This window comes from Furipterus horrens, unplaced genomic scaffold (genome assembly GCF_987537825.1).
Source record: "Furipterus horrens unplaced genomic scaffold, mFurHor1.1.pri manual_scaffold_11, whole genome shotgun sequence".
In the NCBI taxonomy this organism is placed as follows: Eukaryota; Metazoa; Chordata; class Mammalia; order Chiroptera; family Furipteridae; genus Furipterus; species Furipterus horrens.
This window is the reverse complement of record NW_028327181.1, coordinates 100185871-100199263: the sequence shown is the minus strand read 5'-3', so window position 1 is coordinate 100199263 and position 13393 is coordinate 100185871. Positions and strand designations below refer to the sequence as shown.

The 13393-nt window shown below is 64.1% G+C and overlaps 1 protein-coding gene across 1 annotated transcript in view; it reads right to left on the bottom strand.

Annotated features, from left to right (window-relative positions):
* RPTOR (regulatory associated protein of MTOR complex 1) overlaps nt 1–13393 on the bottom strand; it is a 118644-nt gene that overhangs the window by 3924 nt on the left and 101327 nt on the right. Inside the window, exons 24-28 of the mRNA XM_090257810.1 lie at nt 13006–13116; nt 5789–5894; nt 5449–5563; nt 3960–4084; nt 2612–2716 (exon numbers count right to left, since the gene is read on the bottom strand). Coding sequence (XP_090113936.1) covers nt 2612–2716; nt 3960–4084; nt 5449–5563; nt 5789–5894; nt 13006–13116 — 562 coding nt within the window. The remainder of the gene's footprint in view (nt 1–2611; nt 2717–3959; nt 4085–5448; nt 5564–5788; nt 5895–13005; nt 13117–13393) is intronic.

Below are 13393 nucleotides of genomic sequence, written 5' to 3'. Positions count from 1 at the left end.
CTGGTTGGAGCAACAATGTGGAGCCTTCCCCAGATCCCAGCGTCTGCTGGAGGGACAGCATCCTCCAGGACACCGTCCTAGACGCCCGGCCACAGCTGGCCGGTCTGGTGACCTCACAGTCACGTTCATGCACACGATGCTCTCTGGGGGGCTCTGACCTGTCCTGGGCTCTGTCACAGGGGGAAGGAGCTGCCCTGGGGACCCACGGCCATGCCACGTCGCTCTGGCCAGCTACGGACGATGCGGCCTCCTGCCCCCGACCCCTCGCCGGGCCTCAGCACAGAGGCGGCCCTGCGGCTCCTCTGTAGGTTCCCAGAGGCGGCGAGCCTGCCGGGGGTCTCGGAGGCCCGCGCACGCCCTTTCTGGAGGAAGCTGTCTGGCTGGCCATCATCGCGGCGGCCGCCTCCTGCTCCCTTTGCTCTCCTCCCTGGAGCTGAGGAGCGGGCATCAGGCGAGGTTCCCGCTTTCTCTGGTCTAGCCGTTCCTCCTTCATGTTGAACTTTTCACTAGACGAGTTCTTTATGAAACACTGAAAGGTGGGTCCTGACATCCCTGGGAACGTCTTGTCTTCTGCCTCCCAGGGCACACGTCCCCCACGCGGGACACTGCCCTCCCTACGCTTGTCTGCTTCCTGCAGAGGACGCACAGCCTGGACTCTGCAATCACAGGCCACGAGCTATACTTGCTGACTGGACTGGCAAGGCCCCGTCTCTGCATTTGCCTACAGTGACACGAAGAGAGGACAAGGACTTGCTTTGTAACACTGAGTATAAACGGAGCCCCTTTGCGATGGAGCCAGAGCGGCACCCGCCTCGAGCACCGGCTGCCGGAACCTCTGGGAGACACGGCAGGCGGAGCAGCTCTGTGCGGGCCCCGCGGCTGCGCCCCGGACAGCGGAAGGCGGCAGCCACGGCTGCGGGGCCGAGCGGCGGAAGCACCGTGTGGAGCCAGCCTGGCGGTGCAGACGGGTGGGTTTGTATCGGGTGGGTCTTCGTGGATGGAACAGAGGAGGAAAAGCACAGCCCTCACCCTCTGCCGGCCCGGAGGGCGCGGCCGGCGTGGGAACGAAGGCACCAAGCGGGGGGAGGGGGGAGCAGCTCCTGCTCCCAGCCCTGGGCGGCCACAGGCCAGAGAAGACATCCACCTCCCTGCTTACTGTGGTCGAGATGGAGAGAGCTTTGGGACCAGGGAAGGACACCGGATGTGGGTCTTCCCGAGCCAGCCGGGCAGACCAAACAGGCCCCGTCAGACCGAGCACAGGCTCAGGAGGGCACCAGGCAGCGGAGGGAAGGAGCCGGGCGGGAGCGGCCAGGCCGCAGCCTGTTGCCCGGCAAGCGTTCGCCTGACAAACGTCAAAGCTCCAGCGGCGGGGTTTTCGGCCGGAATGCCCCAGAAGGGAGGGCGGAAGGGCTGTGGCACCAAACTCCAGGCGCCCAAGTGCTCGGAAATGCAGGTGTGCGGCCGTGTGGCGGGAGGGAGGTCTGTGGGTGGGGACACGGGGCTGGCAGCTCAGGGAGGGCAGCGACCAGGAGCACACCCGCCGGTGCAGCCAGAGTGACAGGCAGGGGAACGCGGGAGACGGCGCCTGGCGGTCCCAGAAATGAGACGAGGCAGAGACGGAGGATCCCCGCGACTGCTGCCCGCCACCCCGCCAGCACCCGGCCTGGCCTGGAGGGGCCTGGGCAACACGAAGTGGCTGCTGGGTGGGTTTGGGTGCACACGGGTGACCAGCTTGTTTCTGAACAAAGATGTGGAAACACGGCTGCCTTGTTAAACACCATACAAGACTTGTCTGCCTGGGAGCTGTTCGTCTTAGTGGCCAGACGAAGCTCCTCCCTCCTGAAGTCACCGCCGTGGGTGAGTGTCCCCCAGGACAGGTGCTGGGACGGAGGGGACAGAAGGGGACCCAGGCACTGGCGGCAAAGACTGTGGCTACACAAGGACAGGACGTGGACAAGGCCGGGGAAGGTGGACAGAGGGGCGGAATCCCAGGTCGGCAGGAAGAACAGAGACGGGCCTCTGCGTCGACAGCAGCCCTGTGACCACCTGACCCGAGAGCCTGCGGCTGCTGCTGCAGGAGCAAACCCGCGAGCCCGTGAGCTGAGACCCAGGGCCCTGGGGACTCCCGCCCAGGCCCTAGCTGGCCGGCCGGCACCTGTCACCCCAGTTGCGCGTGCGGCCACACAGCTCAGCTCTGCCAGCCCGGGGCCGGTCAGGGGCATGCACGCGGCTCCCCCACCCAGACAAAAGTGCGTGGCCGACCACCACGGCGCACTCACCCCACACAGGAGTTGATTTGGGTGCTAACAGCACAGAACACAGGTCCCCGGCCCTGCCAGCGACAAAGCTTTTCCCAGCAACACTCCCTTCAAGCCAGGGATGAGGGCTGGGCACAGGTGCGTGCATGCCGGCCGGTGACGCCCCACATGGCCCATCTCCCAGGCAGAAGGGCTTTCCTGAGACTGGAGGAAGCTGGCTGGTGCCCGATTCCAGAATCGGACATGAACTCAACGGCCTGTGGGAGCCGTCACCCAGAAGGGACGCGGAACTGCAAGCCTCCGGACCCCTCCCAGCGCCCTGGGACCTCCTTTGGTCCCCGGGGAGGACGCACCGCGGGTTGTGGGCAGCATGTCCGAGAGCCCCTGCCAAGCGGTCACCATTTCTGGATTCTTTTCCAAATCGGCAAAATTCTTCCAGACCCTGATAGCACCGTCATCTTGGGGAGAGAAGAGAAGGTGATCAGTGTGCAGCCCTGGCTCCGCGGCGCCGGGGAGCAGCGAAGAGGACCGCGCGGCCCTCGCTCAGGCGCACACAGCAGGGGCGCTGCGCCCTCAGGCTACCTGCTGGGCAGAGCCGCTGGCCCTGGCTCACCCCATGTGCCCTGCTCTTACCCCCATACCCCCACTTCCTGTCTGTGCCACACGCACGCGCACACACACACTCATACACACGCGCGTGCACACCTTCTTGGGAGACAGGACCCTGCCACGGGCTCTCGGTCAGGGAACGTGCTTTGGGAGGGTGTGTGGGCCTGTGTCCTCCCTCCTGCTGGCGTCACACCCTTCCGGCAACCTTGCTCTCCGTCTCCCCAGCCCTCACACAGCCCAGTCTCTGGCCCCACGGCTGCCCCTGCAGGACGACCACTCCGTCTCACGCTGCTGGAGGGCGAGGCCCCCGGGAGACACCCAGAAACACGGGCCCCCACCTGCACCCGTCTGCTGCCTCGTCCCTGACCTCTGTGGCAGTGAGCCTGCCTGGCTCTGCTGCTTCTCCCCTGGGACCTCACAGGAAGGGCCCTTGGTCCCGCCCCTGGGCCCCCCGCACCCGACCCATCACCCTCTGCCCCTGCTCCTGGGGCGCAGAGGGGCCGGTGTGACCTGTCCTAACCCTCAGTGAGCCGGGCCGGCCTCCGGCACTTCCCTCTCCTCACTGTGAGGCCCACAGCCTGTGAGGGGGCTCTGGGGCCATGGCGCTGGCACGCCCTGCCCAGAGGGGCCCAGGAACCCTCTGGAAGAAGAGAAAAATCATGCGGTCAGTCTGACCAGCCTGGCTGTCTCAGTGGCTCGGAAGTGCGGGGCAGGACTGGGCAGCCTAGGACCGCCAGCAGGAGGGAGCCTGACCCAAAGAGGGGGCTGGTGTCACAGTGGGCCCTGCCTCATCCTCCTCACAGGCGTCGTGAAGGCTGCAGGTGCCTCTCCTGGCCAGGGGAGGGCCGGGTCCCAGAGGACAGTCCCCAGGACACCGGCCGGCACGGGTCACCCCGCCACGTGTGATAGGCCCTCCCCTCAGAAACGTCCCAGCTGCTGAATGACAGCAGCCCTGACTCATGACCCAGCACAGGTCCCTGTGCCAGAAGGGACAGCCAGAGCTGAAGGAGACTCTGCAGATGCCCGCAGGCCCTTGCCCACCACCCCTGCCGCCCTGCGTCTGGGCAGGGGCCCCGCGTGCCGCCCGCTCACCCGTGGCTGTGAGCAGCAGCGAGCAGTCCTGGCCGTTCAGGTACTCCATGGCGGTGACCCGGGTGTACCGAGGGTTCCCGTTGTGGAAGTAGTCCAGCTTCTCCCCCTTCTCCCAGTCCCAGAAACTTCAGGCAACAAGAGAGGAACAGCTATGAAACCCCAGGGTGTACCTCCTCACGGCCCCCACCAGCAAAGCAGAGACGACGCGTATTGGGGGGATGCAGAGAAACGGGGACCCTGGAGCCGTGCTGGTGGGAACCATACGGAGGTTCCCGAGAACCAGAAGAGCCGCCGGAGCCGGGGCACCGCCCGGGGCACAGGGCAGAGGCGCTGACGTGCGCACGCGCACGGAGCTCCATTCACCAAAGTCAGCAGCGGAGGCCAGTGCGGACCGCTGGGTGGGTGTACATGGACAGAAGGGACGTGGCGCCCGGCCAGGCAGATGCGAAGCACCCGAGTGTGAGATCGTTGAGGTTACTTGTCACTGCCGATGTCATGGTAACAACTATTAAGGGCAGCGAGTGTCCGCGGGATCCATGTTAAAGGACCCACGCCCGTGGGCGGCCTGAAGTGTCGGGTGCGAGGGCACACTCAGCGCCTCTGGTGCCGGCTGGGTCCCTGCAGACGGAGGTGCGCTCGGTCCCCGAGGCTGACCTTGCCTCCTCTTCCCACAAAAGCCGCTCAATAAACAAGCAAAGCGGACTTCATTCTGTTTTGTTAAATCTCCCTATAAGTTGTGCCACAAGGGAACCTATTTTTAAAGAACTTAAATATAAAACCTGGTCAGATTAACATACTTTAAAAAAAGGGGTCGCCGCCCAGCGCCCACCGATGGGAGGCGTGTCAGCGAGGGGTCTGTGCACGTGGCGGCGGGTCACACAGCCTTCAGGGCAGGGAGATCCCGACCTGCCGCCTCGGGGGCGGGCCTGCAGGACAGCGGCCCGGCGAGGCCGGCCCCACGCAGGGGCGACGGCGGGAGGGGCCTGGAGCCGCCAGAACAGACACACGAAGTGCGGGGCGGGGCCGGGGGCGGGGCGGGGCCGGGCCACGGGTCCCTGCGGACGAGCGTCTGTCCTGGGGGCGGGGCCGGGGCGGGGCCACGGGTCCCTGCGGACGAGCGTCTGTCCTGGGGGCGGGGCCGGGGGCGGGGCCAGGGGCGGGGCCACGGGTCCCTGCGGACGAGCGTGTCCTGGGGGCGGGGCCTGCACGAACACACGTGCTCCTGCACAGGCAGTGGCGGCAGTGAGCCCGCTGCTGCGGCCGTGCGGGTGCATCTCAGGCACCGAAGCCACCGCCCCGCCCCCCACACTGGAGGGACAACACTGGTGCCGGGGGCTCCAGCCCCTCCCACCCGCGGCGGCCCAGGTTAGGGGGGAGGAGGGGAGGGGGGGAGAAGGGGGAGGGCAGGAAGGGGCGGATGTGCGCATGGCCGCACCTCACACCTGCGGGCTGACTGTGCCCAGCGGAGGCGCAGGTGCCCACACCTTACCAGATGCTGTCTTTGTCGGCGACGGCCACACACGGTGTGAAGGGGTGAAACTTGACCACGGAGGGGACGCCGGGGTTCCTGTTCAGGAAGATCTGGTCGTCCAGTCTCGTGATACCTGAGCAGAGAGACGCACGCTGGGTTCAATTCGCAGCAAACATGGCTGTGGATTCGCACCCGGGACCCAGGGCCTGCGGAGGGCCAGCTCCTCCCGCTCCTGCCCATGCGTGTGCAGAGGCCACTGGACAGACAAGAGGGACCCTGGGGCTCTGCGGGGCCCTGGGCTAGGCACCCCCATGCCGCCCGGCCCTGGTGGGGGACTCCCCCTGCCCCCCGCCCTCACCCCTCTGGATGAGCTGCTGCGCCTGCTTCCGGACACGGCTGTTGCGCAGAAACCGCCATTCCCGCTCCTTGCGGACCTGACTCTCCAGGTCATGTTCTTCTGGGATCTGCAGCCACAAAACCCACCAAGTTAGGGTCGGCAATAAACAGTTGTTACCTGCTAGAAAAATGCTCCTCTTCCCACAGGCTCAAGGGCGGGCTCTCTGGTCTGGCCAGTGCCCCCGACACCCCAGCGCCCCTCACAGCAGAGGCTGGTCCCTGAGCTCTGCAGCACACGGGCCACCCCACGCAGGCTGCCGGGCTCAGGCCACGAGCTTCAGGCTGGGAAAGGAGCACCTGGCTGCCCCCTGCGCCCGGGCCGACTCTCTCCACACTTGGGTTTCGAGGCTGAGACCTGGGACCAGCAGAGGGCTGGCCCTACGCAGTTGGGGAGCAGAGACCTAAGATCCCGCCCCTCAGAGCCCCGCGGAGAAGTGGAGGCTGAGGTCGCATTCTGAGAAGGTGTGATGGGTGTGCCACTTTCAAAGCGAACACCGTGCTTTCGAGACACAGATGCGAGGAGCAGGGGTCAGGACCCGGGAATGGTTTCTGCAGGAGGGGACAGAAGCAGACGCGGCTGAGACAGTAGAAAGGGAAAGGTCATTGAAAATGCAAAATCAGAGAAAGATGGGGGTGGTGCACAGACGACTGGCCTTTATTCTTTTTAGGGTGCCAAAGGGAACGGGGCATCAGCTTAGAAGTGACCGAGGTGAGTGACCCGGGCAGGGCTGCCCGTGGCAGCTGGGAGGCAGGCTGGCTCTTCTGGGGGCCGGTGCTCCTCCTAACTGGGCCACGATGCGTGGCCGCCGCCTCCGTGCCGGGCGCCAGGGAGAGCTGAGCTGCAGACCCGGCGGGTCCAAGCCAGTGTTTGCTGCCTCTAGCGAGCTGGGTGCACCTCCACTGGCATGGGGTGCAGACAAACTGCCCCGCCCTCGGCTTTCTGTGTGAGGAAGCTGCTCACTTCACCGTCTGCGTGCACGTGGGCCGGGCTGCCGGCAGCGTGTGGAACCGTGTGCAAGAGAGAACTGCGCTCAGCCAACACCATGCTGGGGCTCAAGTCCATCCAGAACGTGACCGCTTATTTGAATAATAAAGGCGGGTTTCCTCAGTCACAGGGTGTCGGGCGACCCTGGCCAACCCTGACTCCCTGCTTGGTAACTCAGCGCAGTGACGTCCGGAATTCAGGAGAAATCACGGCCACAAGGAGGAAGCTGACCTCCTCTCCGCAGTCAAGACAGGAGCCCTCCTGGGGCCAAAGCCCACAGCCAGCACTCGGGGAGGTTTGCTCTGCTGGAGAAGGGGCGCACACGCACGTGCCCGTGTGACCGTGGCTGAGACACGAGGACTCCCACACGGACAGGAGTCTGGGTCACCTGGGACATTCAATGTCTCCTCCTTGATGCCGTGTGATCCTTGATTACAGGACAAAAACACCCTGACCTCACTTCCGGTGCCTGTGCACAGGGGACCACAGGCCTCTGATTTCCAGCTTTTCATTTATGCTCCATTCTTTGTTTCCCCTTAAAAATCACAAAACCACTCCCAACAAAACAGCGACGAGGACAGGAAACAGCAGAGGGTGCCCGGCACCCACGGCAGCTACAGGTTGGGAAATAGCCCCAGGCCGGCAGACGGGAGGGAGCACAGGCTTTTAACAGTTGGCGTCATTTATGAGCTGTCAGAACAGCAAGGACGACGCGTGACCCATAATGTGGAGAAACAACAAGGCCCCAATAGAGACCCAGAGCTCTGCAGAGCCACGCGGCCCCTGCGGACACCGGAGTGTGTGGGGATGGGGAGGGGCAGGTCTGGCGGGTTCTCTAAGCAGCCGGCAGAGGGGCAGGGCGGGCACGGGGCTCTTGGACTGGTGTCCCTGTGCCGGGCCAGTGCCCGCAGCTCTCAGGCCATAACCTGGAGGAGGGCGGCTGTAGGAGCCGTTGGCTGTCCAGGAGACCGGCGAGGACCACGAGGACGGGAAGGCACCACGGGCCCGGGCAGGCCTTCCAGCGGAGCCGTGCTGCGGCTCTGCACCTGGCCCACGTGTCTGTCCGGGAACAGCGCTGCAAGCCACGGGGACGCACAGAGCAGGGCTGGGTCTGCATGCAGCCTGAGAGGGACAGTGGGCGCGGCAGCAGGGAGGAAGGGGGCAGGGGACGCCTGAAGCAGCAGAGGCAGTGGACCGCCGGGTGCGCCCGCCGCCGCTCAGGACAGGACCAGCGGAACCCAGGCAGCTTGGTTCCCCCTCGGCGGTCGGCCCTAAACCCCCGCTCTGGGGCTCCGCCCTGCCCACCTCTCTGCAGCCTGAATAAAAGCTTCTGCGTAAACAAAAGCCAGGCCCTGCTTCTGCAGAGCGTCTGGCCCGGGAGGGCGAGGAGTGTGGGTGTCAGCAGCAGAGCGACGGGATTATGGGAAGACACGCTGCAGACTCCTGACACCCCCGGCTCTGCTCGGACAGACACCGGTCATGACTGCGGGCCGCCACAGAGCCGCGGCGCCGAGACCCCACGGGGTGGCTTGGGGCTCGGGACGAAGGCGGGGGTGCCCACAAGGCTCTGGGAGCGCGTCTCCACGCACGGCCGACCGGGACCCAGAGCCGAGCCTCACTGGCAGCACTTGTGAATCGGGGAGGGGAGGTGCTCGGACAGAATTCAGAAGAGGTCTGGGACCGCCCGGGGCAGACGGACTGCGAGGGGCGGCACGACGCCCGCGGACGCCGAGCTCCGCTTCTGCGGAAACGGGCCACGACGGTGTGACGCGTGCCTGCTCTGGGCCGCACCTCGGCTTACCATTTCCCTCGATTACCAACAACCCACCCGGGAACAGCGAGGACGCCTCTCAGCGTGTGCCGGCGGCGTGGGGCTGCTGTGACGCTCCCGTCCCCTTGCGCGTGGCAGCGGCTAGGGCCCTCATTCCCATGGCACTTCCTCACCCCGGGGCCACGGAGACAGAACTCACGCAGGAAGTCTCTGCCTAGGGGGCGGGTTCTGAGTGTTGAGGACGCAGTCACCGCCGCCACCAAGAAGGAGAGCAGCTTGTCCCCTACACTCAGTGCCCCTCTGTCAGCTGTGCGGCATCCGCCCGTCTTCCGTCCTGCCGCTGGGTTCTGCCCTTTACAGAATGCTTGGGGAACGGCCCGTCTGTGTGGCCCTGAGTCTGGCTCACGCCGCGTCTCGTGGCTCCACCACGGTACACTTGCCAGGCGCAGGGCGTCCGGGCTCTTCCTGGCGTCTGGTGACGATGGGTGAAGCCTCCAGAAGCATCCAAAGGCTTCTGAGTGAACGGAAGGCTTCATTTCTCCCGGGTGACTGTCCAGGAGCAGAGTGGCGGGTCTGTGGTTGCGTGTGCTCCGTGTGTGAGGCAGCCGCTACGTGTTTCCGTGTCTGTAATGCCTGCATTTGCTCCACAGCATCTGCGTTTCCGCTGCTCCGAGTCTTCGCCAGAAGGGAGGTTGACAGAGCTGATGCCAGCCACTGTGACAGCCGAGCGGTGGGACGTCCTGCGGTCACTGCACGTCCGTGATGGTGGCTAACTTTAGATACGTGCTTCACAAATGTGTCTTCGTTCTGTGGCTCGTGTTTTAATTTCCTTAAGTGTCGCTTGGAAAGTTTGTCATGTTTTCCTTGTAGAGCTTGTGCCTTCTGTATCTTATTCAGTCCCTGCCAGAAAGGTCTTCTTTCAGGATCTTTGTGGCTGGAGGCCATGACTCGCTGGGCTTGGCTTGTGCAGGAGGTGCGAGGCGTGGGCTGGGGGCCACCCTTCTGGCCCACGGACCCAGCGTGGAGAGGCCGTCCTTCCTGCACGGGAGCAGCAGCCTCTGCACGTCTGCCACGGATCAGCGGGCTGCCTGCTCTGCCCCACCGACCGGCCGGCGGGCTGTCTCTGCCACCTCCCGGGCCCTGCCTGCCTCCGCGGCGCAGGGAGCCCCGAGATGGGACGGTGAGCCCTCCCCCACTACCCCGTGTCCTGGCTCAGAGCTGCGTGGGCCCTTTGCTTCTCCCCACACATTCTAGCATAGGCTTGTCGATTGGAAAAAATAACTCTTGGGAATCGGACCGAGAGGCTGGATTGATTTACACATCAATTTAGGAAAAACACTGCTGGGTGTTCCAACCCACAAACGTGGTCTTCATTGATCTAGGTCTTTTCCGATTTCTCTTTCTTTTTCTTCTAGATTTTATTTACTTATTTTTAGAGAGAGGGGAAGGGAGGGAGGAAGAGAGGGAGAGAAACATGCACAAGAGATGCATCAACTGGTTGGCACTCACATGCCTCCAACTGGGGACCTGGCCGCAGCCCAGGCACGGACCCCGGCTGGGAACTGAACCGGCGACCCTTCGGCTCACAGGCCAGCGCCCAGTCCACTGAGCCACTCCAGCCAGGGCTGATTTCTTTTTCAGTGTTCTGTATTTTTCTGAATTTGAATCTTGCACGCATTTTCTTTATGGTTTATATTTGAATATTCCGTGGGTTTTTTGGGTTTTGGTGCTACTGTGAATGGTTTATGAGTAATTTCAGGCAGAAATACAACCGATTTCTGTATCCTCACTCCCGCGAAGCTCACTCGTTCCGGCGGCGTTCGCAGGTTATCTGATCCCCCGTCTGCGCAGGTGTGTGCGTCTGCACAGAGGTCGCCAGCCCACATCCCTCCTGAGCGCAGCGCCGCCAGGAGGGCAGGCAGGACGGCGGGCAGGCGCGGGGGTCGGACCTCCCGGCCTCAGTCCTGATTCAGAGAAGAAACGCCGTCTCGTCCCGGCGAGAAGGGCGCTGGCCGCAGAATGCCAGGCGGCCTGCAGAGGCTCGGCTCCTGTCTGTCCCTCGCCTACGGGGCGTCTGTGCCACGGACTCTGTCCAGCCCTTGGTCTGCAGCTGAGACGGCCCTGTGGTTTCTCTTATCTGTTGACACATTCAGCCACACGACTGATTTCAAAACCACCCAACCACCATTACCAGCCCACTGACCATCACGGAGCTTGGCTCTCAGTCACCACACCCAGCTCGTCACCTGAGGCTGCAGGCTCACGAGACGGCTGCCGCGTGCACAGCAGGGCAGGGGAAACAGACCCCTGCCGCCTTGCAGGCCCCTGGTGAGAGGCCCCAGGGACACCTAGTGGACGGTCCCTCCTGCCCCGAGCCCCCCCCGCGCACTGGGAGCCACACGGCGCGCCACGGGACCATCTCCTTCAGGCTGGGGCACAGACGACCCTCCCCGGTGGAACCAGCCACACTTCGGGGACGCAGAGATCACCAAGGCAGAGGAGCTTCTGCCCTCGGGGCCTGGTGCTGGCCCGGACTCAATGGCACAGATACGATGCCGCTGGGTTTGCACCCTGGCTCGCTCGTCTCAACGCCACAGAGAGGGGGGCAGAGCCTTGGAAACAAGTGGAATCGCTCTAAGGCTGGAGGGCTGAGTTTTGGAACACCTGGAGGCGCCCCTCCCCCAGCCCCCACCGCACCCCACCCCCCGCCATCGCTACGGGCAGGCAGCTGAGAACAGCACTCTCAAAGCCGTCAGGAAAGGCGGTGCATTACTGGGAGACATCAGCACGGCTCACGGCCCCCGCCGCCTCAGTGAGAGGGCAGGCCAGGCCACGCAGAGCTGGGGACAGCGGGCTGCCCCCCACCAGCGGGACAGCGTCCCGGGAACCTGAGCTCTGCTGGTGCTACCTGGACCCTGGGCTCAGCCGCCGGCACCACGACCCTGAAGGACAACGCGCTCCCATGGCATCCGCGCCCATGCCCTGCTGGGTCCTGCTGCCAACCCCAGCGCTGGCCTCCTCGTCCCTGCTGTGACTAGGAAGGGCGCAGTCCTCAGTCTGCGGGGGCCAGCGTGCTGGCCGCGGGGATGGGGGCGGCGGCAGGCTGGGCTGGTCTCGGGCAACATGCTCCGCGGCACCAGACTGTCCCACAGGCCATAGTGACCTGGTCCCTTGAATGCTATTTTCTGACTGCAGGCGCCCGTGGAGAGGAGGCAGGAAGGAAGGACATGTCCTGGGAAAGCGCCTCGGTGCCACCCCCCTCGCGTCACATGAGGCCCGTCAGGACTGGCTGCCTTCCAGTCTTGCTCCCGGGCACAGACGGGAATGTGCCACATGGACACGAGGACCACACAGCCGTGACTATGTCACACCTGTGGCCACTCTGCACACAGCCTGTGCCTTGCTTTTCCTTCTCTCTAAAGACTTTACCAGAAGCATTTCCTTATGCTGATTTTGAAGCTTAGTTTTTAAACGGCTCCAGTAATGTCGTACCAAGCATGTCACGTGACAGGAGGGACACCCAGCAGGACCCCGGTTTGGCCGTATGAACCACACACAGATTATCCCACCGCGGCCACTCCCTTGAGCCCGCACATCAGCCAACGAGCGGCTGGGTCGGGGCGTGGCTGTGCAAGGCACTGGTGCCAACAGCCGGACCGTGTGCTGGAACGTCGGGCCCAGCAAGTCAGAGCTCGTTGCCTGCCACAGGCATGACGGCAAGGGTTCTGTGCTTTCATCAGCAAAAATCAGTCCCACTCAGGTGAGAGGAGAGAGCAGGAGGAACAGAGTCCAAGCACTTGCTGGGAACTGCTCGGACAGGGCACTTGCTGTGTGATTAAGAAGGAGCTGCAGCTGCCATTCCCAGGAAGCTGCACGGGGGAGGGGACATTTCCGGGGACGTTTTCTAGGAAGGAGCCCGCGACCAGAGGAGTCTGCAGACAGGCCCTGCAGCTCCTGAGAACGTATGGCTCCACCTGCGGCGACAGGGACACTTCACATCCCGGCCGTGGCAGAATTGAACCTGAGAGGCAGTCGGGCAGAGTAAGCCAGATGCAACAGAATCAGCCCGGAGGATGGGGCTTTATAAACAGCGAGACTGGTCCCCAGAGCACAGAGCTGCCCGGGCAAGGCCTGGGGACAGGAGGGAGCAGACAGGCCAGAGTGGCCTCGTCAGTTGGGACGAGATGTGGCATCGCACACAGGCACCCTCTCCCTCTGTCTTCAGGGCAGACGGGAAGGTAAATGAAGTCTGCTTCTTTGGCTCTTTTATTTGAGCTGCGAATACCCGCTACCACAAGAGTGATTTCGAGCCATCACAGGTGTGGTGGGACAGGAGCCCCAGAGGGAGGCTCTGAGGGTCCTAAGCGTGGCCCAAGGAGCTGTGAGGCGTGTGCCTGACCCCAGGGCGGACTTTGCGCGGTACCTTCATGACAGGCTGGGCGAAGTACCGGGCGCTCCAGTCGCAGAAGCCCGTCTGCATGGTGGCCGAGATGAAGCTCTTGTGTCCGGCTGTGTCATCCGGGTCGTCTGCGGTCTTCCAGTCATGTGGGGAGGGGAGAAGGGGACAGAAACACGTCAGTCAGGCCACCCCGCCCCTCTGTGCGTGCAGACAGTTCAGACTGTGAACAAAAGGCAGCGGCAGGCAGCATACGGGACACGAGGGTGAGGACAGGGCTCTAGGACCTGGCGCCAGGGAGGGCGACCTGGATTCATGCGCAGGGGCCAGTGTGTGGCTCGGACTGTCCCCGTCCTGAGCCAGCTGGATAGGCCTATCTGTGCCAGGTCCCAGGTCCCCACAAGCTGCAGGCAGC